This window comes from Talpa europaea (genome assembly GCF_964194135.1).
Source record: "Talpa europaea genome assembly, chromosome: 7".
Lineage (NCBI taxonomy): Eukaryota > Metazoa > Chordata > Mammalia > Eulipotyphla > Talpidae > Talpa > Talpa europaea.
The window spans coordinates 74,867,736-74,894,250 of record NC_140074.1 but is presented as its reverse complement, the minus strand read 5'-3'; the positions used below and the strand labels follow the sequence as shown (position 1 = coordinate 74,894,250).

The window sequence follows — 26,515 nt, the reverse complement described above, 5'->3', positions numbered from 1 at the left end:
TCCCGGGGTTCCGAGAGGCGGGGCGGCGCGCAGAGGTGTTTCTGGGGGCGGGGCGGCGCGCGGAGGTGTTCCCGGGGCTGGGGGCGGTGTTCCTGGGGGCCGGCGCCCCGAGATTCCCCAGGACACTCTTGGTGGAGACAGGGTCCGGGCCAGTGACGCTGCGAGCAGCACGAACTCTTGGTGGTGGTTGATCCGTCCTCCCCAAGCGTCCTGCTGCGGGCACCTGCCACCCAGCGCGGAGTTCCCCGGCCTCAGCATGACGGACCAGGCGGCCTTCGACACCGACATTGTCACCCTGACCCGCTTTGTCCTGGAAGAGGGCAGGAAGGTCCGGAGCACGGGCGAGTTGACACAGCTGCTCAACTCGGTGTGCACCGCTGTGAAAGCCATCTCCACCGCCGTGCGCAAGGCGGGCATTGCCAACCTGTGAGTCTGGCCTCCTAGCCGCTTGGCCGCATCTGGTCCACTGTCAGGTCTTCTGACCCTCCTGAATCAGCCTGCCTTTCCATCTGACTCTGGAAGCCGCCCTCATCTCCGTCTCTTTCATCCCCTTGCTCTAACCCTCGGGCACCTTGCTTGCCCACCATGCCCATCCTATCCTCATACAAGAAAGTGCTGGCAAGCTGCCTACCTACCCTTTTCTTCCCTTTGTCTTTCTTCACTCTACTTGGAATTAATCCAGGATCTTCTTAACCCTAAATATAACCTGTTTGGAATGAGGGAACTCCTAAATAGGCTGAGGGGAAACCTGCTTGCACAGAGCACTCAAGAGTCTCAGTGCTTGTGTGCCATCCTGCTGTGAGGCTGAGGTGGTACAGAGTTTGCATTTCTAAGAAGGTTTTCTGTGACAGATAGTCCGGGAGCTGCCAGTTTGCAGATCATGCTGTGTGTAGCAAAGGGTTCAGGTCACACAGGGATTCAAAGGGCACCTTCTTGTGAGGCCTTTTGTAAGTAACACAGATGCCCCTTGGTTTTTTTCTGTGTGCACATGTATTATTGATTTAGACTGGTCTGCACTTTAGCTGAAGGGTACCCAAGTCTTCAGATTGCCCTTACTTCTTTCTAACATTTCCCATGTTTAGGAAAACTTTGAAAAGGGAGCATTGCACTTATAGCTGATTGGAAAAAGTATAGCTCCTGCAACCTGGATCCTTTTTCTGGTAAGTTGGTTAGCTCTGATCTAGTAGTGTGGGTTGGTGGAGCTCACTCTTAAGAAAGGAGTATATCTTGTTTATTTTCTGATGCCAAGCAGGGATAGGCCTTGTTGAGAGAGGGACTGTGACAGGTATATCAGGAGGGCATGACTCCATGACTGTTTGTCTCTTGGCCCTTCTTAATTACACACTTAACTCTAAAGAGCCTTTGCTTTAGGAAACACAGTCAGTTAAAATCTTACTTTGAATTTAATTTGAGACAAGTGGAGGTGAAATTACAGCTTAACCTATCATTAAGGACCAGGGAGTATTTTTTTAAAAAGAGTACTTATTATTTCTTGTATTATTTAAAAATGCCAGTACTTACCACAACCCTGAAGAGACTCAAAGTTAAGATCTGCTTCGAGGTATAACTTCAGATAGTGGAACATTAGATTTTGATTGTGGGATCAGTAATAAATGTGCTAATTTGGATATATAAAGTATATACACTTTGAGACTACATAGTTGTGAATATCAGATTTTTGAAATGGCGTTGTTATTGTAAACCATTTAATAAGTTACACTTATTGACAAAGTTTCAAACCATTTGAAAGGACACAAAGAAATATGAAACTGATGTTATACACATTCCCGACGGTATCCTCTATTCATAATTTACTGGTTCTTTTCCAGATACTTCTATATAGGCATCTAAATTTATACATGAATATGTATTTACATAGGCCCATATATAAATAACAAAGTGGGATCTCACCATATATTCTTCCGCAGTTTGCTTTCATTATTCAACAACATGTAATGAACGTCTTTCAATGTCAGGATACATAATCCATCTTCTTCTTGTTAACACTGTTATAATGATCCACTGTTTAGACGTATTATGACCTGTTTAGCTCTGCCCCTGTGTTTGAGCATTTCACAGCTCTTCAACTATTTCAGGCAGCTTTGTACTGGTAGAGCAGGTGTTGATGCTTTGTGGTGTGAGTATGTGACAGGGGAAGGGCCAGATTTGATATTTCAGTACTCCATTGGAAAAAGAAGAGTTCAGCTATCTCTGTACAACATGCAGTCAGGCAGGCACCAATAGGACAAGATCTCAAATCATGTATCCAAACTACATTCATTATTGACTTTGCTATCCCGGATGAAAAAGCCAGTGTGCCTGCCAACAGCTTGTTTGTGCTAAATATTTGTCCTGCAAGGGTTTGTAGCTGTAGGGACAAGATGACTGCACATTTTCAGAACCTCACAGGGAACCAGTTTGTGTAACTTGACCAGGATATCTCATCAAGGAAATATCAGGAGCTTAAGAATAAAGCTGGAGAGCTTCCCCTCCCCTCACAGTTGCTGTTACAATCACTTTCATTATTCTTAATAAGATGTTCATAAAGTCCTAGAATTTTAAGCTTAAAGAATCAGAAGTCATTTAGTCAAACTCATTTTGTACAGATAAGGATCCTGGCACCAGGGAAGATGAGGTGCCTTGGTCTGTAGCCCATGACTGGGCTCTTCCCATCATACCACTCATCTTTTCCTTTATCTTTTAGAAATCAGTTATACTCACACCTAGCACTATATATCATCTATTAATTACATTTATTACTTTTTTGTGTGGATTAAGAGTTGTATCCCAAGACTTGTGATAGTAAACATGTTCTTGAAGCCTCACCCATGTGTGTTGACTCCCCTTCAGGGAGAGAGGGATGGGATGCTGTCCAGACAAGAGACTCACCGTCATCTATTCTCTCATGAGGATAGCAGCTTGCAAGTCAATCTGATACATTCCTGGGTCAAATTTCACTGTTCCCCGGTCTCTTTAATTTCACGCATTTGAATTCATTCTGGAGAAAGCAGTCCTCCAGTAGCCTGCTTAGGCATGTGAAGTTGGCTGTCTGAAGAATTCACTGGTTCCATTCCATTCAATAAAATATTACTGAACACCCACAATCTACAAGGTTCTAGAAGAGATTGAGATCAAAATGAGACAGTACTTACTATGGGAAAGCAAAACATGGTATAAAGTTAGTTAAATGATACAACAGAGGTTCTTCAAAATACTTTCAGGCAAAAATATGATATGCATGCAAAGGACCATGGAGCCTCAAGGTGGGCATTTGCAATGGGAAGGAGGTGGTGGTCAGACCTCATGGGTGAAGAACACTGCAGGCTGGTTCAGGGTGTGATGAAAGATACAAAGTAGGCAAATATTTCTGGAGAATTTTTTCATTTGGTTTAACTGAACCATGGAGCATATGTGGTGGGGCATTTGTGGTAGGTGATGTTACACTGGGGGTGCATATAATGACAAGAATGAATACTTTCTATTTGGGAGATATGCAAAGGGGACAGAATACAGGCTTTTGAGTAGGGCAGAGGAATGATTAAAGATTAATTTGGGGAAGATATAGCTGGAAGCATATCTTTAGAAGACAGGAGACTGAGATATGGAAACCCAGTTGAAAGGGAAAGTTGAGGAAAGCAGCAGCTAGAATAAGAACATTAGGAGGAAGAAGTGTGAGAGTACAGGAGAGGACTCAGTGTAGAGTGAGTGAGGATAGCAAAGAAGCTAGGGAGGTGTTCCTAGCAGTTGAGAGAAGGGCTGGGGCATCCAATAACAATGCAAAACAGAATTCCAAAGTAGGAGGTTTGAGGTTTGAGGTTGGGGAAAGATGAGATGATTGTAATATGTTGGCAACATTGAATTTGAGGTGTTAGAGGACTTTTCAGCCCACTTTGTTCAGATGCAGTTGGAAATGCCAGTCCAGAATGTGGGCATGAAGTGCTGACTAAAGATTTGGCCACTGCATTTTGGCATGTTGGCTCCAAGGCAGAGAGAAATAGAAAAACAGGACTGAATTTGACAGAAAAGAAACATTTGGGACTTACCAGCACATCTTGGAGAGATGTAGACATGGCCTGAATTTCCTGGCTCTGCCATTTAATTTCTTGAACGTTTGGGAAATTGACACATCCCTGAGCCTCATTTTCCTCATCTTTAATATAAAGACGCCTACTTTTTTCAGTGTCAAAGTGTTGAATGAGAATGAGTTTATCACATAGGTTCCAATTACATCATCGTTTTCCTAGGCTGAAGATTTTTTTTAAACTAATATCTTTATATTTTGCTTTTCACTACTTAGTAATTGCCCACATGTATAGTCCAGACTAGAATATTATATACTGAGATGATGTTACGCCATCAAATTAGTTACGGGAAATTTCCTCACATTATGCTCATGTGATGTCCAGAAAAGTTGCTTTTCTATATGGGAGATTTTCTGTTGCTTTATGAAAAAAAATAATAGATAACCTCAGTTTTAATTTTGGAATTATAGGTCAATTAATACATGATTAAGTTTATCTTTAAATTTGCAGAGTTTGTGTGCGTCAACTTTTGGAAATTTTTTCAGGTATATTTTATATTTCTTGAATTATCTCCTCTGCATTCCCAAAGAGCGAATTGTAAATTCCTTTTCATGCTAGAAGCATAGCCAGTCACACATCATCCTACATGGTAATTTTTGACTAGTGCAAATTCAGATTAAGGTTGGAGCTGCTGTGGCTTTTAAAAGCTATTGTGGTTGGCACCTCTCTTCTTCAGTGTATTTCCAATCTGACCCTTAGACTTTTCAGAATGGATGGTTGGCTGGTCATTTACCTTGGAATCAATCAATAACCAGTTATACCTTAAACTTTAGTGATAAGGATTAAATAATACACTGCCTCCCTTTTTTCTCCAGTTGGCTATTCTGGAAATGGGCTTTCCCGCTTGTTTCTTTTGTGTGCTCTCAGTCAACATAAGGAGGAAAGGGTCTGAAGTTATCAAATCAGGGAAGTTATGGGGAATTTTTCCATAACTGTGGCCCTGATTTCCATCTTCCCATCTAAGATTGTGCTTCAGAGATATGAAGGGCTGCCTTTCCCTGGTGATCATTTATCAAACTTTATGGCTGTGAAATGCTCATTCCATTCTAGAAACCATATGCAAATTTGAAAAACAATGCTAATATTTATTCCAAATTTGGAAGAATTTTAAAATACTGGCCCAATTAACTTGTCCTTCTAAGAAGTTCCCCATGAATTAAAATGACTTAGAGTGTTTTTTTCAAAATTTCAGTGAGTTTTACAGTAAAAATAAAAGAGATGATATTATGGACAGCAGCTTTTCAAATAGGTTTTTGGCTCTCCAAACTCCAGAGAGAGAACTTGTATGTCCCTGAGAGTTTCATTAGGAACAGTCACATGTTCTTGAAGTCCTTTGACAAGATGCTATTTCCCCCTCTAACTACTTGGGCTGTAGGGCAATGAATTTGAATTAAAGAGAAGGGAAATGTCCTACTTATCTCAAATGAAATAACACTCTCAGCGGGACTTTAGTCAAAGGTAAACTTAGAGTATGATCCTTTGTTCCCTCTTACCTGTGACATAATTCTGCATTGATTGTTTTTCCAGGAATTGCAGACAAAACTAGCTTAGAGGTCATGGTTTCCCCCTCCCCCTCACCAACAAGCAGTTGAGCCTGGGGGCTCCTTTAAAATTATTGATGACTGGGCCTCCCCTGGTGGCGCAGCGGTTGAGCGCTGGGCTGCGAAGCTGCCCGCAGCCTCTGCAAAGCCGGTTCAATCCCCGGCCACTGGTGAGGATCCCACATGGCACAACAGACCTCTCCTGCCGCGCCTGCTGCTCCCCTCAGCAGTGTATCTCGTCCGTCTGCCTGTTCTGCTCCCCGCTCTGGCTCTGGTGAATTCTCTCACCCTCCCGCGCTTCTGACTGTACCCAGTGCTTGTATAAATAAATAAATAAATCTTTTTTAAAAAATTTAAAAAAATTATTGATGACTGCCATTTGGCTGCTATGAACCTGGTGCATCATATGAATTAGCCCTTACCCTTACCAATCCTGGAAACAGAAAGAATCCATCAAGGAATTTAGACAACTTGATGAAAGTCACATAATCAGCAAGAGGGAAAGGCAGAATTGAAACATTGATCTTTCTTGCCAGCACCCACCTGACTTCTGGTGGTATTACTATGAAGGCGAATGTGGGATGGGAATGGAACCATAACACTCCCTCCTGGCTTGCCTGTGTACCAGGCTCTGTTCTAGGCCCTTTTACTTTTGTCAACCCTTTTATCCCCCCCTTGACAGATAATGAAGTACATATACTAGATTCTGATTTTACAGAGAAAGAACCAAAGGGCAGAGATTATAAGTGACTTGCCCAGTGTCGGTTAGTATGTGGCAGAGTTGAGATTTGAGTCCCAGTGGTCTAGACTTGAAGCCCATGAAGAGAAATCCATTATGGTGCTTTCCCCTCTGTGACAGCTTGCATTTAAGAAAAGCTTCCTTGGTTAAGTCAAAACTCTTGCTGTCACTGAGTGATCAGTACCTAATTGGTATTGAATCCTCTTCTGGGTGAGGTAAAGGAGGAAGCAATGCCTAGAAGTTTATACCTTGCCCAGTCAATCCATTTCTTCATCCTTTGGTTTGTTTCTCTTTCTCCACTGATTGGAAGGCACAGTTGTCCACTGGACGGTTTTTTTTTTTTTTTTTTTTAAGCAGGATTGTAAGATGGTTTTTCCACAGCCTCATTTGCTGTCTGATTTTGGCCCCAAGGGTGGCAAATTGGGAACCAATCTGAAAGAGCCTGTGATGTGTGACAGACATTAGCATCTCATCCAGGGTGGTCATTGCCATCTGCTCCTGTACACAATGGCTGGCACAGAAACTCCTTACAAACCAACCATGCCTTCTGATTTTCCCTCTGGACTCTCCTGAGGTCTACCTAGAATACTAGTTTGGGGGACACAGTTGACTCATTGTCCAAACTCTAGTTCAATGAGCCAAACAAAGGTGAGGGCTGTCTTGCCAGGACCTGAGGAGCATGCCTGTCATAGATGCTCTAGGTGAGTTACACTGTTTTTTCCATGTGGTCATCAGAGTATATAGTGTTTATCTGTCCTTGACAAAAAATGATCAGAATGCAGAAATTCTTTGTTTCTAAGAGGATTTCTGAAAACTTACAGAGAAAACAAGCTCCAAAAGTTCTATAGGATATAGAACTAGTTCTTTGAGGATATTTCTGAGAACTTTTTCTTCTGGCAAAGTTATAAACGCTTTTGGCGGTTTCCAGATCTTCATTGACCTGTGAAAACATGTTCCCTCAGACACATCTTATATCCTTTCTGAGCCCCTCTTGAGGTATGTTAGGAGATTTTTGACAGAGTTTTTGCCCAACTAATTCTCCCTGGAAAAGTAATCCAGGATTGTGTGAGAAAAATGAGTCACAACTAATTTCATCTGCTGAGATCCAATGCCTGGTATTATCAATGATATGGTATCAGTGTGGATATCATTGCTATCAACATGGCAGTTTGGGGCCTCCTCCTGAGCCTGTTTCTGTCTAGAATCACTTTCCTATACTTTCTTGAAGAAATTCTTAATACTATGTCTCAGCAGGGGATGATCTCTTAGAAGTGGGTTTCCTAGAACAGTGATAAAGTACCTATATTTTAGTTTGAGGGGTCCAAAATAATCTATGTATGCTTCACAAGCTACTATAGGAAGCTTGGAGGAGCCCTTCTGATTAGAACAGATGAAGGGCCTTCAATGAAGAGAATAGGAGGAAGGGAGAGGTAGCCATCCACCCCTTCAGGGAGGTAGAGCCAGATAAGTGATGAAGACAGCCATTCCTGTGCCAGGTGGGAATATGTCCCCTCTAGTGTCTTCCTACAGCATGTTATATGGCCCTACCCAATTCTGTTGTGCATAGTTAGTGCCACTTGCTGTGACCCAAGGACAGGAGCCACCTTAGAACTCTGGAGCATCGGTGAAGAATCTGGCGGTGGTCTTGATTGGACAAGTCACTAGTCTGACACTGGTTATGAAATCAGCCCCCAAAGCTGAAATCCATACTGACACTAGGCTTGCATTCTTTCTGCTCAATAGTTAACCATGTCTAACCATTTTCTATTTTTCAGCCTGGTCAGTTAAATCAGATAATGTATGGCCAGGTTGCTACAATATCATAACTCACCTGTTTTTCTCTAGGAATTCTGTTTCTCAAATAATGAAAACCTAGTAACCTGGGTCTAGTACTTTGTCCACCAGGCATCCATGCATCAAAAGGATCTAATTGCAGCACATGTACAGAGCCACAACCAATGGCCAACTTTGCATTCCTCTATCCCTGTCCATTTCACCCGATGATCTCCTGCCAAACCCACATTCCTGTGCCCCCAGTTCACAACCCAGCCAATGGAATTCAACTATTCTGTTTGTCCAAACCCTGTTTTCCAAGATGTGACACATGTCCTTTTCCCATTTTTTGAGGAGATAGATCTGAGTCTTGGGGCTCCTGCCTCTTCCTCAGTTGACTTTGCAGTAAAGTCCTTTCTCTGCCAGCACTCTGGTAGCATATCTGTGGCATTTATGTAAGTAAGGTAGTCAAGCATTTGATTTTGGGATAAAAGATTTGTTTATAAAAGGACTGTAAACTTACAGTGTTGATATCGTAGGTGTATTTCTTTAAGATTCTTTCCTTTAGGCAGCTCTCCTGCTTCCTTGTGACAATGCAGGGGCCTCTCTCTTTCTCCTTTTCCTAGTAAATCTGCCTTTTTAAAGTGTAAAAACAGTGTCCTCCCTGGTGGTGAAGGGGTTAAGCACCACACTATGAAGCAATCTGCAGCCTCTGCAGCATGAGTTGGATCCCCAGCCAGCCAGGGAGCAATTCACATGGCGAGCAGACCTCTCCTGTCTCACCTCTCCTGTCTGCTGCTCCCCTCAGCAGTGTATTTCAATCAGTCTCCCTGTTCTGTTCCCTGCTCTGTCTCCAGTGAATCCTCTCACCCCTGCATCTCTAGCCTATACCCAGCTCTTTCATGCATAAATAAATAAATCTTAAAAAAAATAAAGTGTAAAAACAAAAACAAAATAAAAAAAAACAATTTTCTTTCCTCTAGCTTACATAATTGTAAGTATACAGTGAGGAATGCATTTGACATATAAAATACATATTAATTGACTATGTTATCAGTAAAGTCAATAGCAGGGTATAGTACTTAAGGTTTGGGAGTCAAAAATTATATGCAAATTTTCAACTGCACTGAGAGTCAGTACCCCTATCCCCTGTGTTGTTCAAGGGTCAACTGTAGGTGAAAAACAAACTCTGTTTTCTTTGAATAAATTGCTGACATGGAGCTGTTCTTTGGAGTCATTACTACCTTAGCTGACTTATTTTGCATTCCTTTAGGGCTTTTCATTCTGCCACTTTCTTATGAAAAAATTCAACATATCATTAGGCTTGAACAGCCTCTTTGCAGATGAGAACTTGATCATCTGCATTAATTCCTTGTCAGCCTTTTCCTGGCATCTTGGTTCATCTTATTAGAACTCCTGCACTGTTCTGACAGTATCTTATACATTCAAAGGGCACTTGTTTCTTGTTTGTTTCACCTCCCTGCAATATAAGCTCCATGAGGTTAGGAATCTCATGTGTCTTTTTCAGCAATGTGACCCCAGCAGAGAGAATAGTTCCTGGCACAGTGGGAGTCCATTACATATTCGCGGAATAAATGAACACTCAAACAGGATTCTAGGAGTCTATAAAAAAGGAACCCATCTCCCTGAGTGAGATACCCAAGTGGGTGAAACTTGGCCAAAGTGTGAAATAGACCTTTCCTATGCCTTCCTCAGTGTCTCATCCATCTGCTGCAGCTTTCCTGGAGTCCGTGGGGGTTGTCCCAGTAGGCCTCCCCACCCTGGGGGCTGTGACAATGGCTTCCTCCAGCTCTCTAAGGTGTGGAACAACCTGAGAAGTTGATTGCTGCTATACTTACTCCTTCAGCCTCAGGTTTCTGCTCTTTTCAGTGAATGCCATTCAGTTATCCAATAAGCATTGTGCTGGAGGCTGGGGACACAGTGGGGAAAACCACCCCCTCTGCCCCCATCCTTATAAAAGAAAAGGATGAACCAACCATGCTAATATGATGGTGGATGAAGCCCTGGGGACACCTTCCTTCTGGACCAAAAAGAAAACTTAGAGATGGCAAGGTTCTTGCAGAGTGAAGTCTCACCCTCTCACTGTCATGAAGTCCATATTCTTTTCCATCAACACTATTCATCCTCCTAAATTAAAAATGACTTCAGTGGTGAAAATCTCAGGCTACAAAGGAGAGACAATTGGCACCAGTAGGGTCAGCGAGGGAGATATGTTTGAGTTGGTGGGCCATGCCAAGTCCTGGTAGCTCCACCCAGAATTTGCCTGCTCCCAGTTGAGGTGAGGAACAGATTATGTGCCAAGAGACCCAAAAGCCCAGGGTCAAGGGCTGTAGCTGCAAGTCTGATAGATCTCTTGTTTTTTGGTTTTTTTTTTTTTAAGATTTATTTATTTATACAAGAACTGGGGTACAGGTCAGAGGCGCAGGAAGGTGAGAGAATTCACCAGAGACAGAGAGGGGAGCAGAGCAGACAGATGGACTGAAGACACTGCTGAGGGGAGCAGTGGGCAAGGCAGGAGAGGTCTGTCATGCTGTGTGGGAGTGACATTCCCTGGCTGGCCGGGAATCAACACCGCACTGCAGAGGCTGCGGACAGTTTTACAGTGCGGTGCTCAACCAGCTGCACCACCGGGGAGGCCCGAACTCTTGGTCTTTTATGTGACATAGGAGTGACATGGCAAGAAGAGACAAATGGGGAGGAAGGCTGAAGAAGGAGATGCTGTTCTCTAAGGTGGGCAGTGATGCTGAAAGTGACCATCCTTGAAAAATGGATGGGATGAGATAACTGGAGTCAAACCAGGCGAGGCATTTGGGTTTGGACAATTCCTAGTATTTTGTTTAGACAAAGACATAAAGTGATGTTCAGAGAAAATACATGGGAACCGAAGCAGCAGATGCCTTAACAATCAATTTTCAGGCAAGTGCTCCCAGCAGACTCCACCTAGGATATAATTGTGTCCTTATCACCCACTTGCAACTGTTGGACCTAATCTTTGATGCTCTTTTTTCCCCCTCCCACATCCCCATCTCAACTTATTCTGTGCATTCTTTCTCTGGAACATTTCCCCTCCTACTTTTCAGTTTTCCCATTCAACCTGTTTCCTCCCTCATTTTAACAAACTAGGGTGCATTTTGGGCAAATCACACAATTTTGGGGAATTCCATATTAAATAATCTGTAGGTACCTTGAAAATAAAGTAGAAACTCCATCCTTCCCACTCTCTCCATCCCCCTAGTGCCAAGAGCAGTGGGTTATCACCCCTGGTCTGGAAGTCAAAAGGAATTTCTCACCTTTTCTTTGCCTCTTCAGTTTGGACAAGACTATTGGTGTCTCAGAATGAGCTTCCTCCTTTATAAAATGAGGTGGTAGGGCCAGGAAATATTTCTTTTTAAGGAAATTTTTAGCTATCAGACCATAAATTACCTTGGCTTAGCTCACATCTTATATTCCCTGCTATTCAGAAGGTTTCCCTGCTTGCTTGCAGTGTCTCTCAACTGATTCATTATGTATTAATGCAAGCATTCAGGGAGAAAAATTTGCTCTTGGGGAGGTGAAAAAAAAATCAATCATTTTGTGTATAAAATAGATATATACATAAACAGATATATTCTATATCTGTAATATTAAAATTAAAATTTCATGGGGAAGTGTTAACTAGGGAAACAGCCTAAAAAGTTTCATAAGGGGCAATATTGGAAAATAAATCACAGAAAAAAATAACACATGAATTTAACTACAAATGTGTGCAAGTACTGGGACAAAGGTAAGTGACTATTTCCTTCTCACTGGAGCCAGTCTAGAGGCCCAACCAATCTTGTTTTTTGTTTCTTGCAAATAATGTAGCTTATTTTCTTCTAAATCCCACTAAATGCCTTTTTTCAGTTGGATGCATAGGTATATCTATATATTCCTGTGATCGTAACATATTTTCTGTGACCTTTCTTTCCTCTAGCTATGGAATTGCTGGCTCTACAAACGTGACGGGTGACCAAGTTAAGAAGTTGGATGTCCTCTCCAATGACTTGGTTATTAACATGTTAAAGTCATCCTTTGCCACCTGTGTGCTTGTGTCTGAAGAAGATAAAAATGCCATAATAGTAGAACCTGAGAAAAGGGTGGGTCTGCACTTCTATTCTTGGGGGTTTTAAGGGAACCATTTTTCTTGCTAGATCCATAATTTATCCAACCAAAGTGGATTCTTAGGAATTATCTGAGATTCTTCCCCAATCATATCAGCCCAATCATTCACAGATTTTATCTTATTGCCAGATCTCAAATCTGTCCTCCAGGATCCACACTATAGTTTATGCCATCGCTAGCTCTCTGTAACCATCTACCTGCAACAGACTCACATGTACTCACATTCACCTCCTCTCTTAACATTGTATTGTCATTTTCAATCTCTTCTAATTCTGACTTTTGTTAATTTTCTCTTTTGCTTCATCTATAGCCATCAGACTTTCCTGCCAATCTAAAGTCCTTGAAATTGCTATTACTGACCCATGCACTGAAATCCACTGGGATCCTTATTACTTTTATTTTTTCTGAGGGCAGGGAATGAGCTATACTATTCTCTGTCCTAGCATTTAGCATATTGTAGAGGTTTAGCAAGAAATTATTGTTGAAAAAATGAACAATACTATAATAATTTAAAAACACTGTGGTGAGAAGTGTAGTTATATATAGGCTTATTATCTTTCCCTATTTGAGATGATTTGGAATATGAAGGAATAGAACTAGAAAATAATAATCAGGAGAGGAATTTAAGAAGACTGCCTGATGCTCAGTCTTAAGCTTTGTAAGAAGAATAGAGAGTCACATGCATTTAACTTGTTTTACATCATTCCTCAAACACTATTCCATGTTGGATTCAAAGTTCATGTTCTCTGCTGGGCTTTTCGAGGTAGTGGGTAGTTTCAGGCATGTGGATTGAGTTTGTTTCATATTCTCTATAAATCCCATTTCCAGATGCAGTCTCTCCTGCATCAGTCAGGGCGATTTGTCAAGAGCAACAGGTCAGGGCCTCCCCTGGTGGCGCAGGAGGTTGAGAGCCGTGCTGTGAAGCTGTCTGCAGCCTCTGCAGTGCCAGTTCGATCCTGGCTAGCCGGCAAGGGTCCCACATGGCACAGCAGACCTCTCCTGTCTCGCCCACTGCTCCCCTCAGCAGTGTATTTTGTCAGTCTGCCTGTTCTGTTCCCCGCTCTGTCTCTGGTGAATCCTCTCACCCTCCTGCGTATCTGGCCTGTACCCAGGTTCTTGTATAAATAAATAAATAAATAAATCTTTAACAAAAATACCTTTAAGAGCAACAGGTCAGGGAATCAGAGAGTTGTCTTAATTTGATGCACAACAGCTAAAAGCCACACATTTTAAAAAATATTTATTTTTATTTTTTTATGCATACAAGAACTGGGGTGTAGGCCAGAGGTGTGAGGAGTGAGAGGATTCACCAGAGACAGAGTGGGGAGCAGAGCAGGTGGATTGACTGCAATACACTGTTGAGGGGAGCAGCAGGCAAGACAGAAGATGTCTGCTGCCCCATGTGGGTCAGCTCTCTGGCTGGGGATAGAACTTGCTACATCTGTGATAGTGGGATAGGTCTGAGACTTAATCCCTACACTATCAGGGAGGCTCCTATAAGCCACATCTTGAAGTGACTAATTTAGAGGTGGAATAAATCATCAGTGATGTGTTGGTAAACTGGCTCTTAAAAAAAACAGTTTCTGATCTGCAGCACTTGCCAGTTTCGATGGTGAAAATACTCCTCCATAGTTGACTTCAAAGTACCAATGTGATACTTTGTACCAACAGGATATACCTGTGGAAAATATGCACACAATTAGCTCTTGAGACATGATACTAGCCAGCTCCAGCATACATCATCAAAGATTCAAAATATGAATCTTTGGTTGTCCAACTATAACAGAAGATATTTCCTTAGGGAATTACAGTAGGGATATTGGTGATTACTTTGTGCACAGCAGACTCAAGTGATCTATAAGACCTGTATGAGAAATTTCTAGTAACGTTTAATATTATCTTTGTTTCACCTATGAATAAGGAGAAATAAGTGACTAATCTTAATTTTTTCCCTTTGGTTGCCAGGAAATTCAAACCAAAATTGTCATTCATCTGTATCAATATAGGAAATTATAACTTATTTATCTGAATTCCATTAACTTCATCTACACTTCCTATTCTAGGTTGTGTTTTCTCTGCCTAATGATCTTTTGTCATTGACACACACACATATATGTACATATAATGAATATATATATTCATTTATTATTTTCATTCTGCATGCCACCTTCCATGACAGTATAAATAAGACTCACATTTCTTGAACTTTCCTCTAGATTTCCCTTTTTCATCATTTAGTGTGTACTCTCTGTTTTGTTATAACGTGTTTAATTTATATTGTGTGAAAGTAAAATTGAGTCTCTTTTTTTTTTTGTTCAGGGTAAATATGTGGTTTGTTTTGATCCCCTTGATGGATCTTCCAACATTGACTGCCTTGTGTCCATTGGAACCATTTTTGGCATCTACATGAAGGTAAAATGTAATATATTAAACATATGGTTTGAGATTGAAAGAAAAATTAAGGTTGCATATCTTGTTCTGTTTCACTAGTGGTGGAATCAACAGAATGTATATCATGAAATTCAGTGAGCCTTGAAATAGGTTTATTTTTCAAGTTTTGCCTTTTCCAGCATTAACTCCATGATGAAGATGCACTAAGTTGTTAGAAAATGTAGCAGAATGTGGGTGGGAAGAGAAAGATATAAAATAATGAACTATCATTTCAATATTATTTGCTTTCCTTAATGATGGGGATTGAAAATAAAAATAAGAGACAACATAGAATAATCATAACAATTAATTAAAGGCCTTTTTTAAAGATTTATTTATTTATACAAGCACTGGGTACAGTCAGAAGCGTGGGAGGGTGAGAGAATTCACCAGAGCCAGAGCGGGGAACAGAACAGGCAGACTGACGAAATACACTGCTGAGGGGAGCAGCGGGCGGCAGGAGAGGTCTGCGCTCCATATGGGACCCTCGTTGACAGCCGGGGATCGAACCAGTGCTGCAGAGGCCGCAGGCAGCTTCGCAGCCCTGGGCTCAAGTGCTGCGCCACCAGGGGAGGCATAAGGCCATTTTTAAGTGACTAAAAAATCTAAAGAAATGTCATCACACATGACATTTATATGAAATTTAATGTCTATAAACAAAGTTTTAATGTCACATACTCAACTAATTTGTGGGCTTGTTGCTTTTGGCTGATTTTGAGTTGCAATGTAGGGTTAAGTAATCATGATAGAGACTGTATGAGAGTAAAACCTAGAATGTTTACTGTCTGGTAAGAGTTTGTTGACCATACAGAAAACACACTGCTTCAGTGTAGACACCCAGACCCTTGCCCTGTGTCTTCTTGTATAATCTGCACAGGTCACTGTACCTCCAAAGTCTCTCATTTCTTCCTTTTCTTTAAGAGTGTGTGTATGTGTGTGTGTGTGTTGGTGGAAGAGTGCTCAAGTATATAGGCAATTAAAAAAATAGAATAAATACCCATGGGTCCAGCATAAAACATGAAATCTAAAATGTGTCATCTCGCTCTGGCTCTTCTTGACTGTTTTAGAAGTAACCTCACAGATGCCATTAAAGCTGAGACTCTTTCTTCATCTTAATGGACAAGGGGCTACTTCAGCTGACCTCTATTTTAGGACACAGAGGCATAACCTAAGGTGTGAGAATGCAGTTGACACTTTATTTTTCAGTATTTAATTTTCTGCATAATACAGCACATACTCTCCTTTCAAACATATGGCATAGTTCCTTTTTATCATTGGAATATATTTTTCTTTTGTCAATTTGAGTAGTAGAGGGAAAGGAAAAGCAACAGTTCATCTGTTTTCCAAATCATACCATACTGTTATAACGATAGAGGGATTTAATTTTACCTGAAAAATGTCAGATCTGTGCTTTGCAACATAGTTTGTAGCAAAGTTCTTCTGTGGAAGAAGACCTCTGATGAATGACTCAACTCAAACCAGTGTTAATATTTGCTTGTCCCAGTCTCCACCCCAATCCTCCTTTTTAAAGACCTTTTTAAGGAAAAATGACCTAGAAAACTGAGACACTATTAACTAAAAAAAAAAAAAAAAAAAAACCATCTTGCAAAGCAATCTGAATTATGCCAAATAAACTCAATAATGAGTCTGCACCCTTTTCTTAATAAATTTGAAGTGACTCTCTTAAAGGTCTTAAAGAGACAAGGAGTGTGAAACTGGTCTTTTAAGACATTTCATTTTTCGAAAGTCTTATTGGATTTTTGAAACCATTTGAGGGCCTCCTGCTTCACAAAAGACCTTTTCTAGCTAGCCAGAGATGGTTTAGGTCTAGTAATAAGCTCCCTGATGCTCCTGCTGAGTGACACTGATACAGGGCAGCAAGAGGCACTAAACTGGCCAAGGACACTGCCCAAAAAATTTATTGGTTGCTCTCTGAGTTCTTCACCCACAATCACAATTGCAAAACTACTCAGGTTCAGAGAACAACAATAATGGGATTTATTTAACAAACCAAAGGAAAATAAAGAGTTACTGAGGCCCAAAATGGTTATTCACCTCACCCAGAACAGTGTCCAGTGTATTAAAGTCTTAAACACAAGTCCTCCCAAGATGGCATCTTACTGCCACTGCAGACCTGGAGCACATGGCAGCCAGACTATAGGCCAGGATCCAATTCACAAAGACAACAGAAGACATAATAGGTGATGCTCGCCAGAGCTGCTGAGATGCCCCAGCGCAGCACCAGACAAGTGACACTCAAAACAGCAACTACTGCAGCCAAACACCCAAAAAATGGCCACACTCATACAGCTCAGTGAGGTGCCCGGCTCCAGGCAAACCAGGGACAGTTTCAATTACTCAGCTACTTGCAAAGCCTCCAAACTTTTCCTTTCTGAGATTGGCTCCTGGAAGCCTTTCTACATCCTTAAGAGGCCCATAGCAGCTTTCTGGAAGATCTGCATGGTGGGGGCAGGAATTGCTGACCCTGGAATTGCTGAAGATCCTCAAAGGCTGAAACTCTGAAAACTGAATTTTCAAACACTGAATCCCAAACACTGAATCCTAGGGGTTGCCTCTGCAGTCAATTATATTTCTTTCTTTTCTTTTTTTATGTTCATGATCCAGAGATGTTTATTCATTTTACCCCTCAGAAAAAAATTCTAGCATAATCTGATTTTTTTGAGTACATTGAAATACAGAAATTTTATGATGTCTTGATCAAATCCGGTATCACTTTTTTTTTTAAATTTAATTTTATTTTATATATTTTACATCGTTTTCATTTTTGTACAATATATGCATTTTTATCTTGGTTATATCCCCCATATAATTCCCACGCCCTTTATTTTGACCCTAATCTCTTCTCCCTTCTCCCTCCCCCCATAATGTGTCTTTGGTTTATAGTTGCATATACACAATGGAATATTACTCAGCAATCAAAAAAGATAAACTCATGCAATTTGCAGCAAATTGGAGCTGGAAGGGATCATGCTCAGCGAAATAAGCCAGAAAGAAAAAGAAAAGTACTGGATGGTCTCACTCATAGCAGGAATTTAGAAAACCTAAATAAGGGACCAGGAAAAAGACTAATTATAATAAAGTAAAAATCAAAATCAACAAGCAACTATAAACCAGAGATATTTGATATTTCTTATCAGAGTTTCCACCCCAAATGTGATACTTCGTTCACATTTTCCCTGAGGCTATCTAACCTCACCAGCATCCCCCTCCAAAGGGGTGCCACCTATAACAGTCTTTGGCTTCAGACACTAGTCACAACACAATCAGTAACTAGAACCTGGTAACAATGAGCAGGCCTTGCCCATGTGATGCCTGCAAACAGGCTGTAAAAGGACCTCAAAGGGAGCATAGTCCAGTGCTCCATGCAGGTCCTGCTGCAGGTCCCCCCAAGGGCTAGTCTGCCTCTACCTAGAGATACCCAGAATTGGTAGAATTTCCCTGTGGTGTTGGGCTCCAGTGGCTAGAATGCTTGTACAAATACTTAGTCAGAAATCTGTTTCCCTATCAGCAGTTCAAGCAGAATATGTAAGCTTCTTTTCCAACAGTTCCTACAAGAATATCATCTCATTGGTCCTACTTTCTTGGCTTAGGTCATGTGCCCATTCTTCAAACAATCAGCTTTGCCTGAGACAAGCAATGATCTGGTTGGTCAGACCAGGGTCACGTGCCCAGACTGGAGATGAGGGCAAAGGAGGCAGTATTTTCAGGAAGATTAAGTTGTGGTTATCAGTAGAAGTATAATAAGCCTGATGTTCACCACAGATTACAAACTCTCTAAAGTAAAGGTCACATCTTACTTATTTGTTTTGTCTGAGGTTGTCTAGTGTAATAGTAAAACAATATTGACTTCCAAATGCCCATGAGACCTCTAAGAAGAGTTTTGCTGCCCCTTTGAGGGAAGACTAACTGGTGACATGACAGCCGCACTCCCCTTCTGCCCAACTTTCTCTTCTACAACCTCAAGTTTCCAAGATCCATGGTGTCTTCCCTAATATTCACTACAGGAGAATGTGGAATAAAATAAGCCAGTACCTGTAGCAGCTGGCCTTGGATAGATAGAGAAAGGTGGGGCCCAGATACTTGGCTTTCTAATTTTGCCAAGTATTTGATGCAACCAAATAATCAACAACCAAACAACTGTTAGGGATAGATAATGGCTCTCACAAACTCCCCCAGAGGAGCACAACTGCATTTCCACAATCCCACAATCCAACTGTGCTGTCACCTGAATGACCTGTGAGCACCTGAATGAAGGAATCTGTAGAATGGATTCCCTGAAGCAGAGGGATTCACTGCTGGGGGCTGGAGGAAGGAATTCATATATTAGAAAGGGGTCATGCTAGAAAAGAATTTCTTTGAATTCTTGACTTAATGGAATTATCTTCTTTCTTTTGAGTATGTAGATCATAGACAATATTACCTTTTCTTATTCTATTTGGTGGCATTGTTTCAGGGACAAGCATTTTACTCCTGTTACTTCACCACTGGCAAGCATGGTGGCACTGAGTGAGCAGGATATCTGGGGGGCTTTTCTTGGTAGGGACTTGGTAATTTGATTGCTTCCAGTCAATTCATTTGTGTACATGTTACTTTTGTCTGATTTTGCACTGCCCTAGCAGAGTTAAGTAGTCATGATAGAATATAGTTTGGGGTCTCACTGTATCACTGCTTGGGAAGAAACTGATTCCTTTTTCATGGTTGTACACTGGCAAAATTTGGAGTTTGGGAAAACAACTAAAATTTGATACACTGTTTAGTATTTAGCCATATTGCATGATCCTATAATACAAACCAAACTTGATGCAACCAAATAATTAACAACCAACCTTTAGGGATAGAAAAGGGCTCTCATATGCCCCAGCAGAGGACCACAGCTGCATTTCCACAATCCAATAATCCAACTGTGCTGTCACTTTGTTTCAAGGACCAGATAAGTTGTGGCAGGACTGGGAGGCCCTGGAAGAATCTTTTGAGTATAATTTCCACCTATTGGAAAGGAGGAAGGGAGGGAGGCGTACCAATCCATGTCAGAATAGGGAAAAGGGATGGGAGCAAGGTGTGCATGAATAAGAGGACCCCTCCCCAACCAAAAAGAAACATCCTTTAAAACCCTAGCTTATCAGTTGAATAGAATGCAAAGATGTTTTCCCAGTCAGTGGGGTGTCTCTCTGTTTTGGTTAATGTCTCTTTGGCTGTACAGAAGCTTTTCAGTTTGATGTAATCCCAGCTGTTTATCTTTGCCTTCACTATCACTGCTTTGGGTGATGAGTCTTTAAAGATGTTTCTGAGATGTATGTCTTGTAGTGTTTTACTTATGTTTTCTTCTATATATTTTATGGTTTCCGGTCTTATGTATAGTTCTTTTATCCATTTTGACTTGATTTTTGTGCATGGTGAGAGGTAGTGGTCTAGTTTCATTTTTTTGCATGAGGAGGTCCAGTTTTCCCAGCACCATTTATTGAACAAACTGTCCATGTTCCATTGCATATTCTTTGCTCCTTTGTCAAAGATTAGTTGTTCATATAAGTGTGGCTTTATTTCTGGGCTCTCTATTCAGTTCCATTGGTCTGTGTGTCTGTTTTTGTTCTAATACCAAATTGTTTTAATTATTATGGCTTTGTAGTATAGCTTGAAGTTTAGAAGTGTGATACCTCCTTTCTCCTTTGTTTTCATCAGTAGGGCTTTGGCTATTCATGTTTTTTTTGTGGTTCCATATGAATTTCATCAGTATTTGTTCTATTTCTTTGAAGAATGTCATTGGGATTTTTATTGGAATATCATTGAATCTGTATATTGCTTTTGGGAGGATGGGCATTTTAATAATGTTGATTCTCGCCATTTGCAGCAACGTGGATGGAGCTAGAAAGAATTATGCTCAGTGAAATAAGCCAGAAGGAAAAAGAAAGATATCGGATGGTTTCCCTTATATCAGGAATATAGGGGAACCAAATAAGACATCAGTGTAAAAAAATAATAACAGTACAAAACACAACAAAGCAAAAACAGACAATTAAAAATCAGAGACATACTGCAGGGGAGGAGGAGGAAGAGGGGTGAGAGGGAGGGAAGGAGGAGCACAGGGGACTGTGGTGATAGTGTATGTGTGCCTAGGGAAAGGAAATTCTATAGGGACTCAATCTGAGGGGGTGGGGGGAAGCAAATATTGTCTAAAAAATGTAAAAAATGATAAATGTTAAAATAAAATAATAATAATAATAAAAAGACAAAAAAAATAAAACCCTAGCTTTACTGCTCAGTGTGGCTTCCTTCTTTCTGAGGCTGCCCCCTGCTTCTGCAGTTTCTGCCTTACAGCTTCCTAATACATTTGGTTGCTGGCTTCGGTCTGTGCTTCTTGAAATTCTTTTCTCAAGAGATAGTAAGGCCCTTTGGGTGTTGTGGTCTTCAACACAACCAACCAACCAGCTGACCACCTACCTTGCTGAGGACCACTTATTAAGTGTGAAGTATGGGGATGAAGGGAAAAAAGAGAGAAGTGGTTTTTGGGACGTTTACATCAGTAGTTCTTAAACTTCAGAGAAAGAGTCACCTATGATGCAAAATAAAATGCAGATTCTCAGGACAATCATAGGAAGTCTTACTGAAATTCAGCACGTAGCCTCACGATGTTCATTTTCCATGAGGGTCCCAAGTGATTTTGATGCAGATGAACCATGCTTTCAAAAACTATAGGAATAAATTATCATTATTGTTGTGCTCCCTTCCACACATATTAGGTAAACTGTGGGTTATATGATCCTATAGGCTATATTTGTAATGAAAAAAAATAGAGGAGTGCATGTTATGTTGTGTGTGTACACATGTGTGTGTTGGTACTGGTTTGTGGTGTAAAATGTATTTTATTCTTGAAGGTTATGATCAAAAAATTAGAAAGCATCTGCTCTATCCTGTAATGACTCTGCAAAGATGGTCTAAGTTTCTATATTTCTGAGAATGTGCGAGTGATATGCCCACTACTTAGTGGGATGTGTGTCACAACTGGCAAAGCTCATGAAGTTGATTTCTTTCCCAGACTCATAGTCCTGAAGTCCAATCTTAATTTGTTTAAACAAATGTGGTGTAGGCAGGTGAAAGACATTCATGACCATAATAAGATTAAATAAGTGGGAGTTGGCAAGAAGCTATGTTCTTTTATAAAGTGATAATGGAGCAATGAAGGAATATCAAATTAATAACATTGGAAGAGGACTATGATTGGAAAGCTTTCTTTCCAGGTTCAGGAAATTTGGAGTGTGGTGAGAAGGCTGTTGTAGTAATATAATCAAGATATTCCTGATGCATGGAGGAGGGACCTTCTGGATAGATGTCTTGTTTCCCCTTGACAATGTATTTGTGTTTTAGTTGAACTAAACACACACACACACACACACACACACACAAAAGATAGAAGAAAAGATGTTTTGTTTTCTTTCTTATTCTAGAAATCAACTGAGGAGCCTTCTGAGAAGGATGCTCTGCAGCCAGGCCGGAACCTGGTGGCGGCTGGCTACGCGCTCTACGGCAGTGCCACTATGTTGGTTCTGGCCCTGGCGAGTGGTGTTTACTGCTTCATGCTAGACCCGGTGAGGAAACCCGTGGGAGGTAGACTGTGAGTGAAAGTCTGTTGTGTGTGTGTGTGTGTGTGTGTGTGTGTGTGTGTGTGTGTGTGAGCATGAGAGGGGGTATTAGAGAAGGAAGATGAGATTCATGGAGGGACAGAGTTTATGGGATAGAGAAGTGGATGGGGAGACAGAGAGATAACATGTAGGTCATGAGAAGATTATTGAGGTGAAAAATATCTGTATAGAATATAAGAGGCAGTGTTTGTCTCAAGACTAATTTTTTAGAATGGGCATTATTCAACTACCACATGGCCAGCCAGGCCATACAAATAAGTGGAGTGTGCTGGGGGAGGAAGGCCAGGGGCACTTGTGGAGCCAGGGTGAGCTGGAGAGGCCTACAGATGTGACTGTTCAGTCATAGGGTTCAGTCTTTTTTTTTTTAAGATTTATTTATTTATTTATACAAGAACCGGGGTACAGGCCAGATGTGTGGGAGAGTGAGAGGATTCACCAGAGACAGAGCGGGGAACAGAACAGGCAGACTGACTGAAATACACTGCTGAGGGGAGCAGCGGGAGAGGCAGGAGAGGTCTGCCGTGCTATGTGGGACCCTCACCAGCTGGCCAGGAAGGAACCGGACCTGCAGAGGATGCAGACAGCTTCACAGCAGCGGTGCTCAACTGCCTGTGCCACCCGGGAAGGTCCAGGCTCAGTGTTATCAAGGTTTTCAATGTTTCAAGAAACACTAACTCTAAAAAATAAGTAATGTTCCTAGATTTTTAAAACAGCTTAAACCGCTGGTTCAGATGGGACCTGTACATGGTCTGTTTATCACCCACTATACACTACTGGCTTATTTTCCTGAAGTGAACAAATGCAGCTGTGGGCCCCACAATTTCTTCAGAAACAGCCACCAAATTTATTTGATGCTGTGTAATGTGTGAAAACCTATAGGTAATTGTTGCACTTTTAATGAGTCTTTGATGAACTCAAGAAAGTAAACATAAAGAGGGAAATAAATATAATTCCTTACTACACCTTGTAGAGAAATGCTGCCTTATGGAGAGGAGTTCAAGGTTCTATGAAAACTATTCATTACAGTTTTAATTTATGGATAATTTCTTCCACATGTCTATTAATTGGAATTATGTATTCAGTCAGATGAGAGTCTCAACAAAGCAGACAAATTGGGGAAAGAAATCTTATTTTAATATATGGCACAACTAAATTGACCACTGACTATAGACTCCATTAAATAATCTTCAGTAGGTTGACAAGTTTTTTACATGTTTTCCTTAGCGTTCCCGGGGAAAATAATTGGATTTATAAGTATCTTCTAGATTTAGAAATGTCCTTGTATGACATTCATAAAAGGCTTCATTCATATCTTGCTTTTTGCTGACAAACTGAACATAAGGTGCAAGCAGGCCCTGGAAGCAGGGGAGTGGCTGATGGTGAGGCCCAGGTTTGTGTGGGCAGGTGGTATAAAGGGGGAGGCAGCTGCCTTTGTCCCCAGCACTCTTGCACAACTGGACTTCGCCTCCTTGGAAGCACAGGAGCTTAATAAATAAACAAGGAGAGGGGAACAGTTTAAGCTTCCAAATGAGGCGGAACCAGAGCAGAGTTCACTCTGAACTCTGGGTACAGTTTCCCAAATCACTGATGTTTTCAGACATTCTTCTGGAGGCTTTGCTGTTACCTTTGAGTTGATGAATGTGCAGAAAAAATGAAATCTCTTCTTGTGTCCAGGTTGCAGAACAGGGTTCTCTGAGTAAGTTTCTGTGTGTTTGGCAATTGTTTGCCCTCTTCACACCTCCTAGTCACCCAGTGTTTGTGGGAGCACTGCTGGCTGGAGTGTTTCCCTCAGGCTCCCTCCCTGTCTCACTGACCCTCCTGAGTCAGCTTCAGAGCAGCTTGGCAACCTCTGGTCATTTTGGCTATCTGCAAGGAGAAGCTAATGGTACTGCTGAAAAGATTGCAACAGCTATATTGGTATTTTTAGCAGGCTTTAATTTTCAGGAACTTTCTCAGTCCCCCATCTCCAGGTACAGAAGATTTCACTCCTTCACACCTTGGAAGCTAAGGCCAGATGCCTGCAAAGCCTGGCTTCTTGGGCCCTGAATCACCTACTGTGCCATGTTTTTTTTTCTAAGCTGTTTTGGAAAGATATTTGTTTGTTTGTTTAGTGATCATAAAAGAATAATCAAAAATTTGGAAGCACAAAATGGTATAAAATTTTGGAAGCATTAATATCACAAAAGAATCACTCACAATACCTTTCAAGTGACCACTATCAATTTTAATCATTTTCCTCTTGCCTCCCTATTTTTGCCTGCTTTTTTTTCTACTTCCCTTGTCCTACCTTTTCTTCTCCTTCCTTAGTAGTTCCAACATCACCCATATCTTTAGAAACCAATCTTAATTCTTGTTTCCAAGGTGTATGCCCTACCCACAGGGGCAGAGCCTCACTCTCTGGCCAGTGACACAGAAGAGCCCCAAATCATCCTCAGTCCAGAGCAGCAGTAACGTGACCTTTTCCTCTGATTTGAATTTCCTTTGAAGACTATACACGTCAGCACAGCACTAGGTTTGAAAGGAGGACCATGATGAGAAACACTCCCTGGCAGTGAAAGTCAAGGTTCTGATTTTTTTTTTTATGGCATCACATTAAAGAGAAAATCTCATCAATGGAGAAATGGACAATCCCTGTTGTTGTGATTATCTTTTTTTATAGCTGAATAGTATTCCATCAAGTATATGTAACACATCTTTATCTAATTATCCATTGATAATTGGGCACTTAGATTGTTTCCATATCTTGGCTATTGTGAATAATGCTGTGATGAACATAGGGGTACAGCAGTCTTTCCTAATTAGTGTTTATACAACATGGATGGCCCTTGAGGGGATTTTGCTTAGGGAAATAAGGCTTTCTATATCAAAAGACAAATGCTGTATGATTCCATTCATATGTGGAAGATAAAAAGAAAGGCAAGTGAACAAAACAAATCCTTAGATTCTGATGACAGAATGGTGGTTGTCATAGGGTTCTGGGGTGTAGGTTGGAGGAATGGGTGGAGGGAGTCAATTGGGTGGAAACTGGACCTTTGGGGGTAGGTGTGGTGTGGTAAATACATATGTTGAAGTGTGAAACTATACTCTTGAAACTTATACAGTGTTGTAAACCAATATTACTTCACTTTTTAGTTTGGAAATTAAAAACAACATGTCACTCAGCTGCTCCCTGTCTTCCCATCTACACCCACAATCTTATTTCCCCCCCAGGACATAGGTATCTTATGCTGCTTTAGACACACTATTTTTACTCTCTTTTAGTTTTGTTGCTGTTTTACATATTTCTGCCCTCTCTAGTTGTATATGATTTTCTTTCTTGTTTTACTGAAACCATTTAAAAAGAAAATAAAAAATGTCCTCCACAACATCAGCAGCACATGCCTGTCCTCTCCAGTTCTGACCATTGACATTCCCTGACCTGCTTCATAGTCATCAGGGAGGTGAGCCAGAGAGTACCTGGTGCTCCAGAGCTCAAAGAAGGTTGCCAGACATGGATACTCATGACCTTGTGACCCATGGCCCAATCCACGCCCTCCCTCTCAGGACTGGAGGAGACAGCTTTTCACCCTCTCCTTTCCTTTCCTTCCAATTCACAGGCCATCGGGGAATTCATTCTGGTGGACAGGGATGTGAAGATCAAAAAGAAAGGGAACATCTACAGCCTCAATGAGGGCTACGCCAAGGACTTTGACCCAGCAGTCTCTGAGTATATCCAGAAGAAGAAGTTCCCCCCAGTGAGTGAGGGCCCCTGCAGAAATGTGTTGGTTCATGATTTACCCTCGAAATGGCTTGGGTGCCACTGTGCAATGACCCATAATTAAGTCACCACTTATGTACTGAGAACTGGAACCCTTGCCCTGAGATGTCAAAATCTAAGTCTTCATGTCCACCTTTGCCACTTACTTTTGGCAGAGGGAAATCAGGATAATAAAGTTAACTGATGAATGAGTTTATGACAAGAAAACATGTTTCACAGATGTGGTTCTTGCCTCTAGGGGTCAGCCCCACATCATTTGATGGGTTATTTTTCTATCAATTTTCTCAAGATTGAGCGTGTCCATTTTAGTACCAAGGTTACAAATTACTGAAGAAAAAACAAAGAAATCATTGCCTATAGATCTAAATATCCAATTT

General features: G+C 41.2%; 1 protein-coding gene across 1 annotated transcript in view; it reads left to right on the top strand.

The window, feature by feature from the left end:
- Positions 1–256: 256 nt before the first annotated feature.
- Positions 257–26,515, top strand: part of FBP1 (fructose-bisphosphatase 1) — a gene marked incomplete at both ends in the record, with an annotated part of 29,464 nt that continues 3,205 nt past the window's right edge. The window contains 5 exons of the mRNA XM_084236150.1: positions 257–426; positions 12,109–12,271; positions 14,616–14,708; positions 22,187–22,327; positions 25,978–26,115. Coding sequence (XP_084092276.1) covers positions 257–426; positions 12,109–12,271; positions 14,616–14,708; positions 22,187–22,327; positions 25,978–26,115 — 705 coding nt within the window. The remainder of the gene's footprint in view (positions 427–12,108; positions 12,272–14,615; positions 14,709–22,186; positions 22,328–25,977; positions 26,116–26,515) is intronic.